Consider the following 26,812-nt stretch of genomic DNA (forward strand, 5'->3'; position numbering starts at 1 on the left):
AGCCAGGGCAGGATGGGAGTTACTGGCTAAATCCCGCAGCCACTTCAGCCTTCAGCGGGCTAGTCCTGAAGTGTTTTCCATACATTTTCTCAGAGGGGCCCTCTGGGATTAAGCCCCAGTTGCCTGCAGCAGGAAATGACTTATTAACAAACTACTGCCTCGTTTTACTCCTCCTCCCTGCTTCCAGGATCATCTTCCAATTAACAACCTGCTCCCAATCCTTGCCTCAGGGTTGTTTTTCGGAGGAACACAAATCAAGGCAGGGAATAATAAATGTATGTGCTTCACAGGGCTCTTGTAAGAATTAAATCAGCTCATCCCCGCAGAGCCCACAGCAGAACGCCCGTCGCATGGTAAACACTGGATGTTTGTCCTGGTTGGGCTTCTTGTTACCTCCTCTGCAGCAAATAAAATCCATGACCAATTTGTTTCTCAGCGTATGGAATTTCTGTATTAATGATAAGAAGCACTTGTGCTACATATAGAAAAATGCAACTAGAGAGAGTGAACAGAAAATTCAGCTACCAGTGAGCCATCTGCCTTCAGCCTTGCAGAGCTTCACAAAACGAAATCATGTCTTCACCTAGCAGCGGAGCGCCACGACAGTGAACATCACAGCGACCGACGTTCCATTGGAGCGCATTTGCTACCTGCTTCAGAATAGTTTTTAATCTGCGTATTTGTCTTACCCTTATGTCCTCTATCAGATTTCATGAAGATTTATTTTCAGTTTGGGTTTGCTTTTTTAGTCACTAGCATTCATTGAAACAGAGCATTGGTATTTAATTTCACAGCTGTGCTTGGTACAGGACTCCACTTCCCAGTATATTTGTACGGCTTCTTGTGTGTCTGCATACAGACACGAACGTAGTTTCTTTTTAACTGTATGTTAGTAATTTTTTCCTGATGAGTAAAATGTCATGGAATATCCAGAAGTGAGAATTTCCTGTTGGTTTCCACTGAGAGCATACGTGTTTACACGAATAAACCATACTTTCCTGACAAAGTCACTCCAAAGCCTTCTTATACATGTGTATGTGTTATGTTATATATCTATGCATATCCAAAACAAGGTAGCCATAAAGTTGTGATGCACTGGGTACTCACGTGGACATAACAGCAATCCTAACAGCAATCTCATCGCTTTCTCATTTGTGCAAGTAAAGTCAGTCAATTCTACCACTTGGCTCTGGATAAACAGGACTTAAAAGCACAATCCACATGGCCTCCATTTTAGGGAGTTCTTTCCAATATGTGAACACATTTCCTCGTGATATTAAACAAATATTAATTACAAAGCAAATACTAAGGAGTTGTGAATCACTGAATCTTGAAAAGTCAATTTTTTAATATTTGGGCTTGGCTTACTTTTAGGTCAAGATGGTAAGAGGAAGCATACAAAGTTAATATTACTGCTAATTATTATTATATATTTTATACTATTAGGTATTTTTAAAACTACTTAATTTACAAAGTGATGTCAAGGAATTGTGAATCACTGACTCTTAGAGATCTGGCCTTTTGATATTTGAGGTTAGCTAATTCCTGGCACAAGGAGTAAGAACAAATTAACCTAAAATTGCCGAAAGAAAGTATAGTCTTACTCCTGCTTTTTAATTATATTTTGTCACTAATATTATAACAAACAGGAGGAGCAATATAAATAATAAAGAGACTAGAAGTCTGCCATTCTAGTTTAATATTTGTGTTAGTTTATCAATTCAGAGATAGATTTTGTGGGGCAAAGATCCACCCTTCCATACAGTCCATCTGTTGTGAATCACATTATCCTATTTACACTGTTCCTTCACTCCAGCCACAAACTAAAGGAGAAATTACGTCATTCAGAGACGCTTGCCAAGTAGTTATCAATTTGGACTGATTGCATAAAAGTGACACCTTATCAGTCAGGTCATAAGTCATCATGTGGAACTTTGGTGGACAAAGTGAAAGATCATTTGAAAAATTATCTTATTGTAGTATATGGTTAACTATACTGTTATTATAGTTTGTATCTTTGTTCAGAATATTCCAACTTCACCCAGTGGATGAATTGATGAGGAGCAAAATGGGTATGTGCACTAAATACTAGAGATTCAAATAAAAGTTCCATTAAAATAAATGACAACAAGTGAACGGTGCCTCAAACAGTATCTGGCACATAGTAAGCTACCAATAAATGGTAGACACAAGCAGCTGCAACCACAGTGCTCCTGAGAGCATCGAAACCTTGCAGCATGCACTGCCTGGCACTATAAGTCTTTGGATTTGGGGTGTGTACAAAGTATCATTGCCAAAAAGCAGAATGGAGGAAATGATTTAATTACAGTGCAACAGAAAGAAGAACAGGAAAGATTCGTATCTACTGGCACCTCTCTACTCCATATGTAATAAGGACTAATCTAGAGAGACTAGCAAATACTTTGGATCCCTTTAACTTAAAAATCTTTGAATGGTAAACTCAAACAAATCTCCCTCCACGTGGCTACTGCCATGTCAATCAGACGACAAACCCTGGTGAACACTCTGATGTGTCACACCTCATATGACATGAGTGGGAAATTCCAAAATATGTAAGACAATTGCTCAATTTCCCAAGAACTTACAAAAAGACTCCGGAAAATAAAGGAGAGGTAAACAAGGAGCCTAAGCCAATTAGCACACAAAGAGAAGTGTGCCTCTCTGACAACACATTTTTTTTGTTGTCTCTTAACGTTAAGTGTTTACTCTATTGGCCAAATTAATACCCCAAGCAACTCAAATTTCCAACTTTACAAAGTATAGAGTTTTAACAACAATGAAATAAATAAGAGGGCAACAGGAAGTAGTTTAATGAGTGATGTGTATGTGTGTGTACGTGTATTATAAACAAACTCACAAAACAACTTTACATCTCATATTAAGGAACTCAAAACACCCATATTTGTTCCCTCATGCTAAAAAGCAATGTGATTTTAACTTTCATTTATTATTAACTTTCATTTATTTATTAACTTTCATTTATTATTACTATTTATCCTATAAATCTTTAAACCTTTTAAAAATACTGTATACTCATTTTACCAAAATGGTCATGAGGAGGATTTTCAAAACGGCTCCCCATTTCTATTACTAGTACTTCTTTGGCTCATTCTACAAGGATAAATGGGGACTGATTAATCTAATCAAAAATCATCCCCAGAAAGTAACATTTCTGCCATTCTCTATGACATCATTTTCAGACTGATCAAACTTGATTTAAATATACAATGTTATTTTAGTTAAAAGATTAAAATATCCCATGTAAATCTGGTAAACTCAAGATTATGCTATGAAGCAAATGTTTCCACAGAGAAACTTTATGGAATGTTGACAGAATTCTAAATTTCCAAATTCCAACTTGATCTCTTGATCTCTTACTTTACATGCTGACAATGTATGTCTACTCCAGTACTTACATTATTAAATGCTTAAAATCACTCTTGATTTTACTTTCTGTAAATTTAAATTATATAAGACCTTGGGAAGCATTAGCATATGCACAGCCCTCTGATGTTAAGTCTGGGGGAAAAATAAGATAAATATATTGGGTGATCTCAAAAATAAAGCTCAAAAAAAAATAAAATAAAGCTCTACATCTGTATAGTTCCTTGGTGTTCGTGGACCATATTCACTTTTAACCCAGTGGTGAGGAGAGGCAGCTCCGGGACCATGGACAACAGCCAAGCAGAGGAGTCAAGGCCAATGGACAGCAGTGATGAGTGCTAGAGAGTGAGGGGAGTGGGCTTTTTGGACACTAAGTGGTCAAACATAGAAATGGTGACCAATTTTGCTGGACACTAAGTTGGCAGTGGCAGGAGGGGGGCGGTGACCTGATCTGGGAAGGAAGATTTTACAGATGGCAGAATCCAACTACAGCTCCTGGGGACATGTGCTTTTATTCACAGGAGGAATAGTTTTAGACATGAGCCATTTATTTCCTACTGTGCCAGGTACTTTCACCTGGAAGAAATGCAATCTACCTAACACATGGGAAGTAGATAAGCTCAAGACTCAGATATTACTTTCCAAGATGTCAGTTGGAACTATCCATCTGTAGAAAGAAGACTAGCAGAATACATGAATCATCCTTTTCTAAACACTAACTGCTCCTATACAAATGCAACTGGTTTTAAAAGTTAATCAACAGTATGGCTTTGTCAATATCTTTATCATCACTATCATTTAAAACACAAGGAAGTTTTAAAGCAATGCTATTCTCTAGAAAACAGAAGAACAAATGTAATTGGTTTTCTGGCACCACAAAGGTCACAGTTAACTATATTAACTATAAAATATTTATGAGCATGAATTGGAACCTTATATCTTTATACACAAATATAAAGGTGGTACCCGGCCTCAAGGAACTTGGAATAACCCTGATAAGATACAAATTTTATTTGGCCAAATACTTCAGAGAAATATGACTAAAGCCTTACTCTTTGCCTTAACAGACATCACTAAAGGATAATTTAAGAAATGTGTGCACCTATTCAACTCCAGATTTTACTTACAAGATACCCAGATGAGCACATCATAAATATCTGATCAACTTGTCAAGAGAATAATTAGATGAATTATTTTATTTTTGAGTAGTCAATTATGACTTCCAAAAACAAGATGAATACAATTCTTATATTATAGGGAGATTCTTTTGAGATTAAGATTAAGCATATCTATCTTATATGCTATTACCATATAATCTAAAATATGTACGTTTCATCATGAGAAGGCTTCCAACCATTGGCAGTATCATTCCAATCACACTGTCTGGCATTTGAAGACCCTCACAGTCTGTTCCCACTCTTTGACTCTGCTTCAGAGTTGGTGCATGCTTCTCTTCTCAATCAGACAATAAAATAAGCAGAGTCTTTGAACTTTATTGGGAGCCAACCCAGCCATTTAAAAAATATGACATTCTCATTTTTCTTCCAATTTCCTTTTTTTTCCTGTCCAAAGTCTAACATAATGATGGTGCATATGACTTTCTAGGGAGCCTTAGTGTTTTCCTAAAAGCAAGAAATCTAACAGTTCAGCAACATAGCATCTGCTCCCAATCTCCCTGTAGTACTTTTACTGCCGGTATTCCTCCATTAGCACTTGCAAATGGTTATAGACTTAACAAGTTCATCAAATGATACTGAAAAAACTCTCTGGGTTAGAAAAATTAGTTGTTTTGTTGTTATTTCAAACAAGTTGTCACTTCTTCCTTCTCTCTTTGATGTCTATGTGATATTGCCTTTTTAAAAATGAAAGTCAATTAAATTGATTGATAAATTATTGACCTTAACAATTTCTCCTCACGGGACTTTTCAGACTCCCTTCCTAATGATTAGAGAACGAACAGAGACAACAAAGAAAGTATGGGACTGTAGGGCTAGTGAGATACTTTGTTTTCCTTCACATTCATTGATTATTTATTTTAAATAGGAAAAGAAGAAAGAACAAGAAAAAAGCTTTACATAATTTATATGCAGCTTTTCACACAAATATGTTTACAGTGAGGAGAAAACAGGCACAGGGTGAATGTGCCTTTAGTTACCGGCTTAGTTCTACTTACAGATTACTTTCATATTTAGGCATATGAGCTTTTAAAAGTGCTGATGAGACAGATAAGAGGCTGTCCACACATCCTGTTTCCCCAGGCGGTCTTGTTATTACATGCTGGGTCCTATCTGGTTAGTGCCCCCTATTACTCTCCAAAGTGTTTTGGTTGGAAGGATAAGCTGCATTAAAATTGTGTGAAAATAATATTGTGATGATAGATAGCTGAATCACCTCCAAATAAAGATCAATTTTTCAAAAAATTCTCAGAATAATTATTTTTCAGTATTTTCAGTGTTGAGTACTTCAATGCATTATCAAGACAAGTTCCAAAAATCCAGCACTGAATGTGAAGAAATGATAATATAATCATTTAACCAGTTGAAAAGTCCTTGGTCTCAAGCCGTTACCAACCTTTATACATAGACTTTCAAAGTTTTTGAAGATAAATAATTTTAAAAGATTCTCATTAAAAAAATAAGTCAGTTAAAAGGTCTATTTTAAAAGACACTTTGAAAGAGTCTTAGAATTTTAGAATCCTTCACTAGCAATGTTAACAGTTGTATTAGAGTCTCAGAAAAAGAAATGACATTCCATCATCTCAAATGAGGTAATCTTTTGTGTGTGCGCTATCAACCACTTTGGACCACTTTTGAGTATATGAACCCCAACTAAGAAAAATATTTTTACACATATAAAATAAAATACATAGTATTACAATAGAACCCAATTATATTAGAATACAGCTATCAAAATATCAAAATATATCCAAAAAACACTTGTGATAAAGTAATACATAAGTTTCTTAGTTAACGCGTTAATATTATTGAATAGCAGGTCCAATAACTGTCCTAATTACCAAGTTGTGATGAACATAAATGATACTTTGAGGTTATGCATGATACAGTGTGATCTGAAAAGTCACAGGTACTGCTCATGCTACTGTGGTATGTCAACTACACTCACAATCAGAGAAAATTTCCATTAAGAGGTTAGTGAAAATGATGTTGCAATATCTTCCCAACCAAGGTCATGACCTCTTTGAATTTTATTGTTACAGGTACAACATTAAGAAAGCCTAGAGGTCAAACTAGCTTATCACAGGTGCATAAATAATTCAGTAAACGACTACCTACCCTTGTAATCACGCAGCAAAAGAACATTTATAAGAACAAAAATCCCCATTGAATGCTTTTTAAGAAAAAAAAAATGAAGGCTTTCAGTGAAAACTTAGTTCAGTTCAACAGAGTGAGAGCGGTTCAACCATAATGCAATAAACACTGAATGTGCTGAATGGAAACAAAGTAGGTATTTTCCAGGACAATTTAGAAACCAAAAAACTCAAAAAGCTCTAGAACACAGATACGTGTTTTATATGAAACAGTATGTCCCTTATTCCTATTAACAATATTTTAAAATCAGTTCTATTTTAACAAATTTTTTCTTCTGGTTTGCATTCTCTCATTTTAATTTAACACCATAATAAAGTAATTGACTATTTAAACTTTTCTTTCTCAGATTATTGACTGAAATCCAGTAAGCAAGGACATCAGAAGTCTACATGCACAGTTAAGACCTCAGCCTCAGTGGCTTCATTTCCTGGAACAGACTACAAATGAGTGATAGTTAAACACAGCTACTGCCTAAGTAAGGGACAAGGCTGAATCACAGATCACTGGAAACTAAAGGGACCAGGGAAGCCACTTCGTCTAACCCCTCACTTTACAAATGAGGAACCAGAGACAATCAGAGGTTGAGGGATTTTCCAGGGTGACCGTGGTAGTTAACGCAACCTCATAGTTAATGCAACACATGAATAGTTAATTCCCTCCAGCTCCTGAAAAAGGCAAATCCTGCTCCTGGGGCAACTTCAGTCAAAGCATAGCTATTGAGATCTGAGGTTACCGTCAGTTAGAAATACATCTCATCTTTGCTACCAAACATGAGAATTAGATGACTTAAATGGTGATCACATCTCCAGAACAGAGGCCTACAAAAATACTGAAAAATTAAGAATTTGCTCTAAATAGTTTTTGAGGTCTAATTTATTAGCGATGTTATTCTGACTACTGAAAACCCAGTTAAGCCATCCCTAATTTTATTTTAGTTTTTCAGATGGCCTTTTTTTCTGATTATAGAAGGAATACACATTCATTATGATAAATTTTGAAAACACAGACAAATGAAGAAAATAACAAAAAGCCACATCCTCAGAGTCAACAATATTATTGGTAATAGTTCAGCACATTTCTTTCCAGATACAAAAGTACACATATATACATACATATGTACATATAAACATGTATTATTAATATAGTGTATTAAAATTTTTATATCCTGCCTTTTCCCTTAGCATTATACTGTGAGCGTATTCCCACGGAATTAAAATTGTTTCCAAAACATCATTAATGTGACAGTCTGTGTTCAGTGGTTATTAAAGTCATAAAGTTTAAAGACATTATAATCAATAAAATGATCTCATTATTATTTTTTGATTACTAGATTGTGTAGGTTTTCACTGGATCTGGTAACTCTAATGCATTAAATTGCTCTAAATCAAACAATTAAAAATATGTTTACAAGATAGCCTTTTGAAAATTTTAAGTGCAAGTGGCTAAAATCATTGGGGAAAATGAACAATATCCCAGGAAATTAGAGAAATGAAAACTCAAGATACCACTGGCTACCATTAAATGCAGGAAGATTCAGAAAGGTATTACAACAGTAAGTCCTGACTGGACTCTGTAAAATCATGAAGGAACACAGGGCTTGTGCAAGGAAGCAGCAACTGGTAAAAGCACTAGGGCCTGGCTCACAGTAGGGGTTAAATAAATAGTTGTTGAATGAATAAATGGGAGTCAAATTTACCAACATGTACTGAGAAACCTGAATATGATTATACCCTTTGACTGATCATTTTACTTAAGGGAATATATACAATTTATAAACTCAGGTACTCACTGTAGTTTTCTTAAAGGGGAAAAACTGGTCACAGGACTTATATATTTGTTAAGTGAAAAACATAGAGACAATTCAAATTAATTTAACAACTATAGTAAAATTATAAGTATTTTGCCTATAATTCTTAGTTTAAAAATGATTGAAATATTTAAAATATTGGTTTATTTAATCTCTTGGAATAAGACTTTATTTCACAAAAACAATTTTTTAATAAAATTTTTTAAAAATTTTATTTTATTTCTTTCATGAACTAATTATTAATTTTAAAACTGAAGAAAACCACTGCATTAAAAAAAAAAAGTTGAGAAGCCCAGATGAGGAAACTATTATTTTTCTTCTAAAACATTTTCTTATAGTCCATCTCAAAAGTATCGCCCCCCTACGTGTCCTAGAAGAGCACAGAAGACAGGGACAAGGCTTCCTTTCACAGTCACACCAATGATGAGAGATAATAGTCTTGATGTTCTATTTTCCTGGTACCATGACTCTGATGACTCTAACATTTTCTCTTATCTAATCTTAGCCTAAGTATTAGAGCATTTGTTGAAACTAACACACACACACACACTCACATACACACCTTAGAGCGGCAACCTTCTAGAAAGACAATTCAACTCACCTCTATCAGCTCTGGCGGTTCGCTCCCTTCTTCCACCACAATGAGCTGAGCTCTTCCTTTCCTCTCATTGTCCCGAATGCCAACGGCAACCTGGCTGGCCTTCAGACGTTCATATTTGTTGCACAAGGATCCACACCACTGGTAAATTTCCTGTAAGGAAGAAACAGGTCTTTTGACCACAGAAATATGTGGAGAACATTCAGCCCTGGTGTACTACACACTTGGCTAATTAGCAAAAAAACAAAAAGGCATAAAAAATAAAATTAAAGCTATCTATTGCTGAGGTATACATAATTTTACATATTTAGGTTATACCTCATTCTGTATCCTGTGGCTTTCTGTTAGCATTATAACGTAAGCATTTTTTTAAACATGGAAAATATGAAGACACATCTCACCATTCTTTGTGTATATAATCCACTAAGCACAATTTATGAAAGTAACCTTACGTAGATTATTTAAATTCAGAATAAGTTTAATATTTCAGAACGTTAGTCAAGAATCTGTTATAGTAACATGCTCTCGATGATCATAAAAAAATGGTATCTCTTTTGTAAGGCAATTTAACCATTCTTATCAAGAGCTATAAAAATAGCTTAAACCTTTGACCCAGTAATATCACTATCTGGAATTTATTTTAATAAATTATTCATAAAGAGAAGAAAAAACACATGTACAGGGCTTGTCACTGCTGTGAGATTATGTTAGTGAGGCAGTGGGAAGACATTAAGTGTTCAACAACAGGATAATAGTTATATAAACTACAATACTTAGAAAAAATTACTAAATATCAAAGTTATACTTTAAAAGAAATTTAGGAAAATAGAAGCAGAACAACAGTTTGATAAAGTTTTAAATTAAACAGATTGCATTAGTTGCCATTTAGATTACATAGTTTAGACTTAGGCACAGTGTTCAGAAGATACACAGTTACAAATGTAAAATAACAATAAAATATCATTGTCTCCAGTAAATGTGGTTTAACAAAAGAAAGAAAGAAAGTTCCTGGCACGGAGGCCTGGGGGGATGTGGGAGTGGGCATCATCACACACCATGTGGGTCATGTGTCCTGACACAGGCGTTTTTTGAGGGCAATTTGACATCATATCAAAAAAAGTATATGTGCTTTTAGAAGGAGGAAGTTCCATTTTTAGGAATTTATCTTATAGAACTATTCAAGTGTGGGAGGCAAAGACAAAAGGAAACAAACAAAACAAAGTCAAATGGCCATCAGTAGGGAGATGGCCACATATATGTCCTTATTTGTGCACTGCAGACGATTCTTCAGTGGTTACAAGTTGAGGAAGATACTTAAATACTGATGTAGAAAATATCACTGCGTATCATAAAGAATAAAGGAAAGCCACAGAACAATATAGTTCCCCTTTAAGTAGAAACAAAATTATAAGCTCTGTTTCTGCCTTTTCTGCATTAAAAGATTTTTCAAGATACACAGTTTTAATGCATGGGGAGGTGCACGTATTTGCAGAAAGAAAGCCTTCAGTTTTTACTATACCTAAATCAGTGTTTTTTCTTTTTTTTTTTTCCAAACCTAACTCATTTTCACTAGGTGCCTATTATGAGCTAGGTGCTGGGAACAGAAAGACAAATGAGGGAAAACTAACAAGGAGAGACTGACATGCAGACAACAACGCTAATGCTGTCAGCTCTACACTTGGTTTTCAAAACGTTTCCACACATCTGTATCTGGTCCATCTGGAGAGGGGGAGACATCGTGGTTAAGTGTGAAGGAGGCAGACCGGCAGCCACTTACTGGCTATGTGACCTTGTGTTTGCACTTTTCAAAAGAGGAAATAAATCAATAACAGCAAAATAACAGAGCACTCCAAAATTCAGAGAGTCTGGCTCTTTCCTCTGATTATAAGACATTCTCAGTCCAGAGTCATTTCTTCATTCAAAAATAGTTAATCGATTGCATGACAGTGGGCAGGCCTTCTTCCAGGCAGGCCCTGGAGGCACAACTTTGAAGCACAGAAGCCTGGGGCAGTTCCTCTGACCTCTCGTATCCCCTTGTTCCTGACCGACATATTCCATATTCCTCTTTAAGAGCAAAATACAAGTTTTCAGAATTCAAGCCTTTATAAGAAATAAAATAAAAAGGACTTAGTTATTCAGTGTGGTCAAGGGGTGTTTCTTTTCTGCTTTTGAGAGAATTATGTGTTGCTATGGTTTCTTCTCTAAGCTCTTTTCTGCATCTGGGCATCTGACTACAAGGCTCACATTTGGAGGCAAGTTTGAAGACCAGGCCCAGGTTAGCTGTTAGAAAGTGTGAAAACAACTGGTTCCCAATGATCAGCCAATGCCTAATCACTGAGCATTAAAATCAGGTGGTGGAGCAGGGGGGTGACTTTTAAAAATACAGATACCCGAGGCTACCCTTAGGGACTCTTGGGTGTGTTCTGGGCAGCCGTGTTCATTGAACGCTCCCCAGATGATTCTAAACATTAAACCATCTGAGAACCCCTGCTGGTCCCTGCGCGCACACTGTACACGACAGGTGTTACAGGGACGCTGTAACTTCTAATTACCCACTTCAGCCAAGCCTGCTCCTCTGCTAGTACACTTAGGCTCTGAGCTTAGATTGCTTTCCTACTTTATTCCATGATATTGTGCAAACAATTCTTTTCTTAGTTGGTCTGAGAAAGCCAATATTGCACTACAGTGAAATACAGGATGTGGATCCAAAATTAGCTCTCCAGATTTCTCAGACTTGTCAGCAGCTTTTATTACTGGCTTGCTCCATATTTTTATTTTCATCTGACGGATGTTTAGAGTCTCCCTACCTTGGTTGTATGAACGACCTCGCACCTAGTTCAGAGAGATTATATAAAATCACGCTAAATTTTATTAGCACCTGTAAAGCATTATGGAAGCCTGGTAAAAGGTGTTTAAAAATGAATTATGGATAATGATAATTTTATGAACATAATTACTATTCAACATAGAATTTTATAATATTCTTTGGGTCCCAAAATATTTTCTATGATATTACTTTGGGTTGGGAGTTTTTATGTGCAGTATCAATTCACAAATAAATTTGTTGTAGAAAATATTCCTCACCATTGCTTAGAGACCACAATTTCAATCTTTAAAACAGCAAAAACATACCCAGTAAATACTTATAAAAATAATAAAACTTTTAAAAGTGAAATTTTCCTTTTAACTAAAAGATGACTAAATCACTAAAGAGAGTGTTACAAAAAATTTCTTATTGAGCATGAAAATGAACGTTTTGTGTTATGCTTACTCATTACTTTCACCTTATTTTATGCTAATATTTCTATAAGTGATATATAGTATCTTATGCACTAGAATTTTCAGTGTTTCACTCAGATAGGAAATATGATAAAATATGGACTTTAATTTTAAATTACTAAAAGCCAGAACTGTTTAAAAGTTAATTTAAAAACCTGTTGCATTCAATGCTAATTAACTTTTTATGCAAACAGTTTGATTATGGCAGCAGCACATTAAAACATGCTTTAAAATTTTAAACAGAATTTGAGCCATTCATTTAATTTGAGCCATTTATATACCATCACATGTAGACGATGTCTTTAAGACATCTCATTTTAACAGCGCTCTACCAGGATGAAATTAGTTTGTATCGTACTACTAATAAACTGTACAAGCCCAACACTTGCTCTGTTTAGAGGTAGCTGGTTAAGACTACTTCACCACTCTGTGCACAAGGAAACTTTGTACTCGGTTGGCCCTATGCTTGAAAAACTCTCCTGTAATTCAACTTAACTGTTTTTTAAAGGGAGTGGGCTAAAATAAAGAAATTCTGCATAGAGCTGAAAAAGCTGATAGATTTATATGTATTAAATTACAACAGAAAAGGTTTTATTGTTTTACTTGTAATACTTTAACTTGATTTAGATGAAAAACACTTCGTAAATCTGGTTTATGTGTAATGGGCACTGAAAGTTGTAAAGAAAACATGGTTTCAGAAGCAACTATTTTACCATCTAAGAGCCTAAGGAATTTAACAACTCAACACTATAATGTTATATTTCTTTGGGGAAAGGATATATAAAACCCCCCTGTAAACACAGAAGCATCCATTCAATTCAGAACAACGTCCACTTAAATTTCGGCCAAAATTTGCTGATATGCATAATGCCCATGAACACCCTCTGGTAGAAGTCTGTGACACTATAATTAACTCAATATATAAACTATTAAAGGAAAACAAAATTACTCTGGATAGTTGGAAAAGGAAGAAATAAGGGAGTAAAGACAATCCATTACTGGCAATTAGTTTGGACCACTAGTAACAAGACATAAAAGCCAGCAAGTGATATTTATAGAAACAACCACACTGGGCAAACCAGAGATTTCTAAATTTCCTTTAAACTACATGGTCAGAGTTAACCAGTAAAACATCAAAGTACAGCCAAACTTCATTTGGGGACAGGAAATAAGTCAACAATGCCCTCGAAGGGAAGCAAGATTTCAGAAGCTGAGTTTAAAGGCAAGCCCCCAACAGCCATGTGATGCTGGCTCATACATAACATGTGCAAAGAATTCAGTGTGGACTTGCTCCTCTTCTGTCCTTTTCTAAGTTATTTATTCTAAATACACCTAAGTTTACAAAAGGAGGAGGGGCAGACCTCCTCCCCTCCCTTGCTTCTATTGGCTTTATTTTTACTCTGTTTAGTTTTAGATCTAGTTAACTAAATATAGAAGTTTATTCAGAGATCCCTTTGGGTGGAGGTTCTTTCAGCACTGCTTAAAAATGATGACTTGTGTGATACTTCCAGGAGTCCACTTCTTTTACCTTTAAAACATGACTCTTTTTTTTAGCTTTTGGATACACAAATGTTTATTTACATTCTATTTCATTGTTGTTTAAAGCCAAGCCAACTCAACATCCTTCAATGACACATACACGTGTTTTAAAAAACATCTCTGACTGAAGGATGGAAGATGAACACAGTGAGCGTGGAGGGTCACTGAAGGCTTGGCACAGAAAGGGAGGAATCGCATGTGCGGTAGGGCAGAGCAGTGGTGATGGAGAGCGGAGAAGACAGAGGGATATTTAGATGGTTAGAGCCTACAGGGTTGGTAAACAATGCCTTTGGACGGATACTGGAGGACTAGGAAAGGGGGAAATGACTCGGACAGTTCCAGCTTGGCTGTGGCAATGATGGCACTTACTGGGTCCAGGTGATGGCTTCTGGAGCACTCCTTTGGTAGCAAGAGAAGGTGAAATTGTGCTCCCTATACTAATCAAAGTATTTGGCAAAGCAAGGATGTTTTACAGTCACATTTTATCAAAAAATAATTTCTGCCAGCCACATAAACTGGTGACTCAACTATTTTTAACTGACTTAACTGGTTCTTCAGACATATGGCCCTAAATTTTCCAGCACCTTTAGACACTTCCCATCCTGAAATGGTCCTCAACAGTCACTGTACAATGTAACAGCCTGGGGGTGGGGTTTAAAAACAATCTACCTCAAAGTTCCGTCCCAAAAGCTTAAAATCAGAATCTTCAAGAGTCAAATCACAGGCACCAGTATTTTTAAAACCTCTTCTAAATGATTCTAGTATGAAACCATGATAGAGAATTCTAGCATAAATCCGGACACGATGAGAGTTGTCTTCCTAGCGCCCTCGTCCATTCTCCGGTTACAATGTGTGTGCAGTTCCATTCCAGCATCTCTCACATTCTACCTGGTCAAACTCTGCCTGGTGTATGCGTCTGTGTTCGCACCGCTTCACAGTGCCTAGAGGTCGAAGGCTATCTGGTTTTCATCCTTATACTCCACGCGTCCAGCACACACTAAGCACGAATGAAATGCCATTCACCCACACTTTCATTTTAAGGTAAATTTTAGAGATTGAAAATTAGGCTTATCTTTCTCATTATCTTTTCTTGTTGCCTGAAGGCTCTCTCCAATAAATCTAATGGAATGCATTACTTTGGGGCAAGGATAAGTTATCTAAAACAGAGAAAACAAAAACGATTTTGCTCAGTTTTTAGTTTAAAGTAAGCCTTTTTAAGTAACAGTAGAGACCAAGTCTGAAAGCCAACATAGCTTTAATTTAAAAGAACCTTGATTTTGCCAGAGTTACGTCTTTTGGGGAGAGGAGTGAGGATGCAGTCTAGAAAGCTGGTTTTGCATTTCAACAACCACAAGTCTCGATCTTAGGGGCAGAGTATATTGCAGGAAGCACAGAGCAGGCAACAGTGTGAAACAGTGTTAAAACTAGTTAGGTCCAGAAAAAGCAGGTGATTACCAGGGAACTAGGAAACTAGATCAGATGCAATGAATCTTTGAGAAGATGATCCTGAGCATTAAAGCACAAACAACTCTGGGCAGTGACTAGGCAGTTGGAGTAATGGGTGCCGGTACCATCTGGGTACAGTGTCCCCACAGCCCCAGTGTGACGTGGGAAAAACAGAGCAGAGTTCCTGAGAGGGGTGCAGTGGAGGCTAACAGAACCAGCGAGGGTCCTGAAGCAGAAACATGGGTGCAGACATGTGGGCATCTCAGAAGACCAAAGTGAAGCTACGGATATTTTCCAGCAGCTGTCATGGGACAGAGGACGAAGCTCAAAGCTCAAGAATGAATGAAATGACTTCGCCTCAATGAACGTTAGAGAGGAAGGAGGCTGCGTGCTGCAAACCAGACTCACACTTCCATTCTTAAACCCGCCCCCTCCCCCACGCCCTAATACTACAGATGCATCTCCTGGGATGGAAAAAGGGATGAATGGGGTAAGCTTGATTTGCTTTAATAACAGACAAAATCTACCTTCATGAGGCAAGATTATTTTATTTTTAACTTTCCTGGGGAAACAGAAGAAATTTGATAAACAGATTGAATTATAGGTGAAAGAAATTGCATCTCTATACACATGACTGCATGAGACTGCATGCTTTATATTGGACAGATATACATTTGCTGAAACTTTGTCAAGTGAGTCTAAGTTCTGGGCCTAATACCAGGAACAAAATGAGGGAGGGAGGTCAAGAAGTGGATGGACAGGCAGTGCGGGAAGTGCTGAGAGGCAAGTCTCCACACCATGATAGGAAAGTGAAGGACCTGCCCAACTCTCCAGGGTGAGACATGGAACAGGGCAAGGAGAGAAGGGGGGTCAGGGAACACATTATAAAGAAGGCACATCTGAGTTGAATTTGAGGATGAGATGATATGGGATGCTTGCCAGAGAAAGGTGACACAGAAAAGGAGACTATTCTCAGCTAAAAAAAGTGCAAAAAAGCAAAAGTATGGCGTCTTGAAGGGAAGTGTGAGGCACAGGGCCCTGAGACAGTATTGTGCTGATGAAGAGGATGGGAAGGATTCAGGAGACACTAGGAGGTAGAACAGACGGGGGCAGTGACCGGCTGAATGGGCAGCACTTGGGACAAGCTGTCAGGATGACTCCTGGATGTGGGGTTTGAGGGCCTGAGTGGTCAATGGTTCTATTCACAAGGAAAGGACAGTAAGAGGAGAAATCTTTTGGGAAAGAGAGGGTGAAGTTGATGAGCTCTGTGTTGAGACTTGTTGAATCTGAGGTTCTCATGATACACACACAAGCTGAACCACCTTGGAGGCAGTCTGAAATACTGACTGAGAGCTCAGGCAAGAGTTCTGAGCTGGACTATAACACTGAGACTTACCAGTGGGTGAGCAGTTGAAGCTTTGGGTGAAGACGAGTTTGGGCAGGAGGAACGCATAAAGAAAAGACAACGATCAAAAGTAGAATCCTTAGAGAGGTGGGCAGACCAAGTGAAGAAGAATGAGAAAAAGTGGTTTGAAAGGGAGGAGAAACTGGAAGTCAGAAAAGGAGTGAGACTGAAGGAGAAGGGAGTAATCAAGAGTCAACTGCAGCACAGAGGTCAAGTGGAAAATGATCAAAGTGTCCACTGATCTAGCAGAAGGCAACGATGCTCATAGGAAGAACAGTTTGAAAGAAATGGTGGAAGTCAAAGTCCAAAGAAGTGGGCTGAAGGCCAACTGGTCGATGAGGAAGTGTAGGCTGCTGTTTCAAAGCAGCATGACTGACCACGAGAGAGGACATGATAGATTACAGATAGCCAAGGCAGTAGAGCAGTGCTGTAAAACTGACCAAACAAGTTAGTGAGGAAAGAGACCATGCAGAACATCATGATTAATCACTCACCACAGACTCCTACCTCTGTGAAATCTAAATCTCCACCAGTGGATGGCTCTGACATATATTTCTAAGAGTTAACTCCAGACCCCAAACTTTGAGAATATGGGCTTTTTTTCATTATCATTCATATTCTGGAGTTACTGATGCTTTGTGGCAATATATTTAAATGTGATCTTATTAGTTGATTTCACAAATACCTCATGTCTTTAAAAATAATGGGAAAGTAATGATTTATAAATTCACCAACATTAAAATATATAGCTCAAAAGCCTAGTTCCAATGATCCAGTAAATTCCAAATTGCTGAAATCTAGCAATGTCCCTTATTATTTTCTGAAAACACATGAAATATAAGACAATTTATGCAAATTATCCTCTAGAATGTTGATGATTTTCTTCACTTTCAAAATGAGTAAATGAGTAATTTAACAACTGCGTGCTTGAGGTTGAAGCAGTTGCATTGTCACGTCTAGGGAGTATTTGCTGTAGTCTAAAATCCTATCACAGCAAATGTCTCTAAGCCATTTGGTATATCATCTTCACAAAGGGACTCCTTACCCCACAAAGCTCACTTCTCTTAAACACAATCAAGATACGGGATTTAGGCTACACCCGTCACCTTAGTGTTGGTCAGCTGCCTTTAGCTGGGTGACACCTGTAGATGTCTAACCTACCTTTTCCATACCTGGGTAATAAAACAAACTTGAAGAAATGACACTGGCTTCCCTTCATGCCCTCTAAGCAGAAAGTGATCATGAAATAATTAACTCAGTAACTACTATTAAAATACTATGGTAAAGAAAATTTTGACTCCATTCTTCTTCACTGTGACACACCCCAAAAATAAAGTTCCCAAGGTAATTGCAAGATCTTATCACCATCTAGAAACTTTTGGTGACATACCAACTGGTTAAAGGTTAGTAACATAAACACAGGTCACATGGGTATTTGCTCTAATGTACTCAGGAATTCAGGGCTTGAGTCCTACCATGCTATCCCTTTGGAGTGTGGGAAATCTCAACAATATAAAAGATCATCCACTTCAAGTGTCTCTGTAACAATACTATTGCAGTATCCCTAACCAGGCACACGAGCAAAAGACAACCTGAAAGTCATTAAAGATAATTAATGACATAGAATAAAGAAAATTTACTATTAAACAGGTTCACGTCCTTGAGCCTTATAATAGATGCTCTGTCCCTCTTATATGAGCCTGGATTTGTGGGTCACAGTCCTATGGGTAGATATTACCTACAGGAAGAGAGCATATGCTACTAGCACTGCAAGCGATCTACCACCACATTCAACTGTCAAGTCCGTTGTGGAAACTCAGTACTTGCTCAAAAAAATAATAAACCACTTCAATAGTAATAATAATACCACGTTCAGTAGATTGTAAGCCAGATTAGACATAATCGATTCTGAAACTGCTGAAAGACACTGTTACAGAGCCATACCATCTTCTATGCTACCAAGTTCACCTACTGGAGTTAAAAGGATGTGAACCAGGAATAAACAGAAAAACCCCAGTCCGACCCAGGTCACCACTCAACCTGCACTGACGCCAGTGACCTGTTCACACCTCCTAAGGCTTTTTCCCTCCTGTGGAACTGGATGATCATTGCCATTTCCAGATGTGACTGTGTGTCAGATAGGACTGAATCACAGCCAGCTAAGGTCCGTAGTGTCTCAAGAACCAGAGTTAAGATAAAAACAAAACAAAAAACCAAGGCAGTTAAGGCTCAAAAGGCTCAGAGAGGTTAATGATTTGCCCAAGATCAAAGGGTAGATAGTCGGAAAGTTGAACAGGGCATTGTTCATGACAACTAAATTGCATTTGTAGAGCATATACATTACACATTAATAGGTGTTTTTTTTCAAAAAGAAATACTTTCCAGGAATGGCAGTGATGAATCACATTAGCAGTGGGAAGTGTCTCTCTTGTTTAGGGGCCCCAGAGAATATCTAATCAAATACCTGACTTTTAGAGATGAGAACCTGAGATTGCACTAAACTTGGATGAAAACTGAGGTCTCCTTTTTCCATGAAAAGTACTACATTATGTGTAAAAATATTTTATAAATTATACAGGAATAAAGGGCTATACTGTAAGTGTTTGAGAAAGACAATTACTGTGCAAGGCTTTGAGAGACTGCTGTAACTGCTTCTGGAACCGTGTGGCTTGATATACTTGATTATCTATCTGGATAAGTCATGGTTCTGGTTGCAGGGAAACGGAGGGATAGGATAGTCCCTGCTTTCTGCCTAGATCTCTAAGTCAGGGACTTAAGCCTGTTTAGGGGAACAGGTTAGTATTTTTAATTCAAAAGGACATTTCCATGAAATTCATTGCAAGATGCAGGGCAAGACCACTGCCATTTTGGGGTGTCTAAGTGTGACACTGGGAATTGTATTTGGGGCATTAACGTTATGCTCTCAACTGTGCACACAAGCTGGTGTCATCCAAGACAGTCAGATTATTCATTAGCAGTAATAAAACCAGAGGTGTACCCTAATTTAGAGAAACCAGTGATGTTTCTAGCTTGGTTCATTTTCCAAACCATTCCTAACCTTGGCATATTTAATCTCTGTGCTGTTGCTAAATTAATATTGTTCAAACAGAACCTTGATTGTGGAGCTCCATTCCAAACCCTCAGTGTCCCTTCACTATACATAAGGAATAAACGTGGCCTCCATCTGACACTCTTTCCCAAAATACTGCCCGCAGGGAGGCAGTAAAATGCTTAGGTGGGAATGTGACATCCATAGGGTGTAATCCTGACTTCACCACTTACTAGCTGTGCAACCTTAAGTAAGTTGCCAGGCAGTCCAAGCCTCATGCTGACCGACGTAACACAGGTCAGGTCAAGTCCCTGCACAACGCTGACCCAGAAGTGTGAGGGGTGGCGATTAGAATGCTGGTGGAAGTGGTGTGATGAGAATGACAAGCCGGAGAAGAAGGACATCATAATCGTGCTCTGTGAGTCCTTGCCTTCTCTGTCTTTGCACACAGGATTTCCATGCTTTTACATCCTTACAAAGTGTTAAAGACACAACTTAAATCCTACCTGCTAGAGTCCAGCACAAGACCTTGCAATAATACTTCTTTGTCATGACAAGAATAATAAGTATACCTGACATTAGAGAGGCCTCTTTTCTTGGGAGAAAACATAAATCAGATGCTGCCCATACCATTAAGACGAGACTCGTTATTTGCACTTGTGCCTTTCCTTCTAATAATTCTGTGAGAATTAAAAAGTGTGGAATAATATGGTGTGTGTGGATGAAAGGGAAAAAATTAATATTTGTTCAAATATCTTCCCCAAATTCTTCAGGCGGGCTGTTTAGACTCAGCCTACGTCCATTTAAAATTCTAGAATCTTTGCTTCCTGGAGGAATCAATTTCCCCCTTGTGCAATGTTTTCCCACACAAACTTTATGGACAAAAATAATTAGAGGAAGTTCTGTTCAGGGAGAAGGGGGAAATTATGAAAAATTTTTCAATTTCTGTTCTATAGTAGGAAGAACTAAATCATGATTCCATTCTAAACCTATCAAAGAAAATAAAAACTTCAAAGTCCTACTTTATGTGTCATTTAATTCCTTGCCAATTAGTCATACGGTGTGATTGCCTCTCACATACATAGACGTGACCTCTTTCTAGCGTGTAGAAAAGTGATTGTCTTCCGTGATGCGTGCATCTGATTTGAACTGAAGGCAGTTTACTTTCCTCTAGGGGTCTCCATTTGTGTATAAAACTTACGGAGCCAAGGTCAATGATGAAGCAGTCACCCCTGTTGAAACTGTCCCAGCTTAAGGGAACTTCCGTGGCCCTGACCACTCTCCGGCCCTTCACGTGCAGGAGCTTCTGCGCAGTCAGGTCGTTAGTGAGAACGTGATTCAGTCCCGACGCCACGCCTCCAGCCTGGTAAGTGGGAGGAGGACAGAAAACGAAACAAAACGGATGAGGCTTCAGACTAGACACAGAAACTTCTAAAACCACAGGTGCTGTTGCCAAAACGGCAGCGGGCCGAGATAAAATAGCTACCTAAGTGCACGTGGGAAACGAAACATGCAGAAGAGAAGTTCCCGGCAAATCAACAGGTTCCCGTTTTGTCCTGTGTTGTTTTAGGCTCTTTGTCCTGTCTATTTTAACTATTCAGTTTAAGATTGCAAAAATATATTGAGAGACTTCAGTGTGTAAAACGTGCGACATAAACAAAAAAGAGTTGTAGCTCCTGTCCTTTGGGAACTAATGATTCTCGACCACTGAGGGAGAAGGCAGACAAGGACCTCAGACAAGAGGGTGACAGGGGGTTACAGGGGAGTCACAAGTACAGCCAAGGAGGGCTCAGAACCGGGCAGCCGAAACTCACACCCTCAACAGCCTTAGGACCGAGAAGGGGAGCTGAGAGCCTGCATACGGTATGGGCTGCTCCTAATCATGGTACGGTTTTTACATTAAAAACTCACCTGTCTGTCTGTCTGTCTGTCTGTATGTATGTAAAAGGAGTTAACAAAATATGCCAGGCCTAAGTATTTATACTCTAAATTTGGTTGCACATCCCCAAATAAAGTACAATCACACTGAATTCAGAAATGCTGAAGAAAAAAAAATTGACTGTATCAAGTATATTTAACTTCTTGCATTATTTGAAATCGGCTTTTACCTTTTTCCCCCGCTAATTAAATAGTAGATAATCTTGGTTTACTTTTACAATTAATCACTAGGTAATGTGCATAGTAAAGATGTGGTATAAATAGATCTGTTATTTATTGATCAAAGGTCTCCCTCAATAATATGCTAAGCAAGTTAGCAGCATACGAAACCTGTAAAATAACCCAGCTTTCAAGTTACAGAAACATATACAATAAATGCAAAGAAAGAAGTCAGGCTGCCCATGTAGCAATCATTAACACATTCTTTACATTTCCACTGAGTTTAGATCTCCTCCCTTCTCCAAGAAAAGGCCCTCATGAGTAAAAAGGTTTTATTGATAAGGGCTAAATGCTGACTTGAGGACAATTATAACCACAAGTTTTTAGAAATATATAATAACTTCCCAGTTCATAATTTTACACAGGTTGCCATATTTCTGACTGCACAAACTCAGCATTATACAATAAAAATAAATACAAGTTTTCCGTCTATGTACTACTGTTCTTGGCCATTTCAATTTTTTTTTTAAATAAGAAGTACACTGTGATCTGATTAAGAAAACAGCCTAAGAACACTGTGGTCTGAAGAAAAAGTTATAAAGCATAGAGTTGACTTAGACTGAGGCGCTATATATATAATACATATGCATATACAATACATAATACATAATACATATTATTATATATATATAAAACATTTAGGCCAATTTCATATGGTGAAGTATCAGAGTACCATGTAGTATGAGCATTTAATAGTATTTTAAAAATTAATTTGTCTGTAATATTTAATGCCAAAATGCACAAAAGAGAAACTTTAAGTTTCATATATGTCCCTATCAGACAGTAAGTCGTTTCTCTGTGAATACTGTTTAAATTAACCCTAGAATCTCCCTGCCTCTTTCCATCTATCCTACAGAATGAAAACGAGGTGGAAGATTCTCCAATCGAGGGCACCATAAATACACTTTTACTGGCTGACAGATGCCTGCCCGTCCCTATTTATAATCACGGCTGAGGGCTGGGTCTTGATGAGCTTGGAAAAAGTGAGCTTAGCCCAGGATTTAAAATAAGGAAGTTGTGGTAAGTCCTCTAAAACCCCTCCCCAACTCCCTATAAAACCTCACAGAGTGAAAAACCTCAAGTCAACTAAATGAGATGGGAAGATGGTTTGAATGTTTCCCAGTTCTGTCTATACATTACATCTGGCAACTAAATTTGGTTGTTGCTGGCTTGGTAATGGTAGGCTTCGCCAAGTTCTGGCATTTTAAATCAACACAGTATCCTTTTCATCTTAAATACAGAATTCATCCTGACATTTGAAACTTTACTTGCCTTGAGAATCATAGTGTCATGGTCAGCAGCTCAGGTGCTGGAGTCAGATGGTCACCTGTCACTTACCAGCTGGGAGACCTTGGCAAGTTCCATCCACTCTCTAAGCTTCCATTTACTTATCTTAATAGGATGATAATCATAGAAACTGCATACAGAGCTGGTGTTTGGCTTGCACGAGATCAGATGTGGGGATGACTTAGTACATCAAGCAAGAACTGAAATATAACATCAGTCTTTGCTCTTCTGAGTGTTAATGATCTCTGCTTCCACATTTCCTATGAAGTACTGGTGCATCTGCACACACTGTCATCCGCTCAAGGCCACTAACGATATGATAGTAAACTGATTTTTTTGGCTGATAAATGTGACCTCCATGTGCAAACATCCTCTTTCTAAAAAAGGCTGACTTGTGGTGGTTTGAAAGTTGATAATTTGAAGGGAATTATCCAATAATTCTAAAATTACTCTTATCAGGTCCACTTTTAAATATGTGCCCAGAAGTTTGATTTCAGAAGTCCTGCTTTATTAACCCCGAAGAATTAATAATAGCCTAAGTCCCAAATGACTGCATATGTACTACAAAATAGGTATTTTTATTGTAGTTATTTTATTATAATTTATTATAATTTAATCCTCAAGCCTTACAACACCTCTACAAGGAGGCGGTTGTTATACCCACCGCACCTGTGAGGAAGCTGAGCCCAAAAAGCTTGTGTACTCGCCTGGAGGCAAACCAGTCACATGTGGCAGAAATGGGTTCATAACCAGGATGACAGCACAGTACGTGCTTTTAGTAACGACAAGTCCCGGCTTATTCACAATGTTAGGTGCACTGCCATAAAGGATGTTTCAGGAGCATTTGACAAACTGTAGTAACTCGTGTGAATTAAATGAAATAAGAGGGACGAGTTTCATATGTAGAGTGGCTCCTAGTCTAAAGTCAAAAAATGACTTCAAGAGAGAAAGGAACTGGTAAGTGTTTTGTCCTGATCTCCACAGCATCACAAAATATTCAACTGAGACTCTGATCAGGAAAGAGTAGAAATAAACCCTAGCATCATAGTAGGCAAATTTAGTATATATTCAGAGTTCTAGTTTAGTTCTGAGATTTTGAGTCTCCACTGGGAGGGGTGGGGTGGTAGGGTCCGCAGAACTCCTGTGGAAGCACGTTTGATTTTGAAAAAGGTTGTTTCTGAAGTGTCTGTCTAGGGAAGGTATCCCTCACACTTTAACTGAACACTCCTGGGGGCAGAGGGGATACTGAAGGATGGCCAGTCTATAAAGGTCACTGAGAGTTCCAGAAAAAAGCTACCCTTTACTGAAGGTTGCCTTCAAAGGCTAGAACTATTTAACTATTTGGGTTTTTTGTTTGTTTGAGAAGCAAAGCCATTTGATGATTAGAGCTTCAGGCCAAAACAGATAAGCTCTGTGTGTATGTGTGTGTGTGTGTGTGTATGCCAGTGTGTGTATATTTGAGTTTGTGAGGCTGAATCACACATATTCAACTCAATAGTTTCATTTGTATCATTTCCAATATCAAACCACATTATTTGGGAAATGTGTGTACAGTTCTTTGTATTAACTGAAGTTATAACTGTTATAAGTACTGGATTAATATATTCCAAAACAATTGAAATTCCCAAATTGTGGGTTATTTGCAGCAAATTAAGAGATTCTTTAGAATAACCAAAAAAATTATTAATGTCCAAGTTGCCTGTATTTACTTAAATTTATTAAAAACTAACCTGTCAAATGAAACTAAGTCTATTTTACATATTATATCATATATTCAACAAACATTTATTGAGCCTCTGTTGTGTGTCTAGAAAGTCCTGGGGATGTATCAATGAATATAGCAGATTAAAACAAAAACAAAACAAAACCGAAAGCCCTGTCTTCTATGAACTTTCCTTCTATAAAGATGTGAAGTGTAGGGGGATCGGAAGAGAAAGGGGGTCATAAAACGGTTGCAGAGAGCTGCTTACCTTATACTTCAGACCTCCTTTGAAATAGCCAACAAAATCAGTGGACTCGTAGCCTTGAAGTTCTCTGTTCTGCACTGGCTCGCCACCCAAATAGTCATCCATCTGAACAGTAAAGATGGCAGCTGCTGTACTTTCATCCTGAGAGCACTCCTTCCCTGAAATAGCAAATGAAAGCAAGGGAAAGGAGTAAGGTTAATTTTCTAGTATGAAGAAACTCAGACTTTGAATTATATACCAACGCAATAAATTGATATAAATTATTCATCTTCAACAGAGCAATCTTTTAGCAGAAATGGTGTAACATAAAACATTATTTTGCTTATAAATAAAAGAATTGTTTTGCTCCTGCTTTCCAATTCTCTCTCTTTTTTCTTTTAATTTTAAAAGAAATAAAACTGTCTGAATAGGTTCAGGAAGATATGAAAATATTTTTCAATTTTTTTAGCCATTATCAGCATTAATCTCTAGGTTTCCAATAAGTCAGTATGTTAATATCTGCAAGGAATACGAACACCATAGGCCAGAGCTAAACAACACTCCTGAGAATGGGAAAATAAATGTACCTAGACCTTACCCCTATTTTTGAATCCCAGTGTCCCCACTTCACTATCTCACTGGTATAAGGTAATATTCTCTGAAGGAAAAGGGGGGAGTGAAGGAACCTGCATGCTACATCTTTTGAATGTTAATGCATACAGGATTACCCCAGGAAGTTAACACACAATACACATTTAATTTTCACAATTTGAATACAGATCCCATCCCGGCAACCTCACTGTGGTTGTGGCTGGAACATCAATTTTTAAGACCCAGTGTCTTCAATGTACACGAAGATCAGAGCCAGGACAGTCCTGTGGGAACCTCAAAATTTATAAGACAGTTTTAAACTTTTACTACCTCTGACCTGTGTGAAAATCATTAATGATTCTAGAAATAATAATGTCTATTTCTATGTCTGCTATGGGCCAGACAATGTGCCAGTGTTTCATGCGGATGACCTCACTTTATCCTCAGGTGACCCAATGCAGCAGAAGCTATTTCCTTCCACGTTACAGCAGAGGCTTAGACAGGCCGGGTAACTTCCCTGAGGCCATAAACTTGGCCTTTGGTGGAACATGACCCAGAGACAGGTTTCTGTGACTTTGAAGTACAGGCTCTTAGAAACCATAACACTAGTAGGGTTTTTTTGTACTCAGACTCTCATTAGCAGTAAAATTTTGCAGAAATTGACGTATGTTCTTTTCCTTTAAGGATGACTGATGCATAAATGTTTAGAAGCCGTAACCATAACTATAGTTCACCTGGAACCTCAATTAAGAGTATCCGCTAAAGTTGAAGAAAGAAAACCAGTCAGATGTATTAAAGAACGTATTGGATTTATTTACAACTCCTCTCTTACTCTCAAAGGGGACCTGCGTAGCGAGTGTGTTCTCAGGAATAAATTCAGTAGCTAGAAGAGTATTTGACATGATATCAGTTTTGCGAACTTGTTGTGGTCAAAGGAAATGATTCAACAGATGTGAAAAACACATGCAATTTTG

The 26,812-nt window shown here is 37.7% G+C and overlaps 1 protein-coding gene across 1 annotated transcript in view; it reads right to left on the bottom strand.

The window, feature by feature from the left end:
• Positions 1-26,812, bottom strand: part of SCIN (scinderin) — a 66,250-nt gene that overhangs the window by 34,071 nt on the left and 5,367 nt on the right. Inside the window, exons 2-4 of the mRNA XM_006217747.3 lie at positions 25,272-25,426; positions 21,059-21,220; positions 9,143-9,292 (exon numbers count right to left, since the gene is read on the bottom strand). Coding sequence (XP_006217809.2) covers positions 9,143-9,292; positions 21,059-21,220; positions 25,272-25,426 — 467 coding nt within the window. The remainder of the gene's footprint in view (positions 1-9,142; positions 9,293-21,058; positions 21,221-25,271; positions 25,427-26,812) is intronic.

This window comes from Vicugna pacos, chromosome 7, assembly GCF_048564905.1.
Source record: "Vicugna pacos chromosome 7, VicPac4, whole genome shotgun sequence".
Lineage (NCBI taxonomy): Eukaryota > Metazoa > Chordata > Mammalia > Artiodactyla > Camelidae > Vicugna > Vicugna pacos.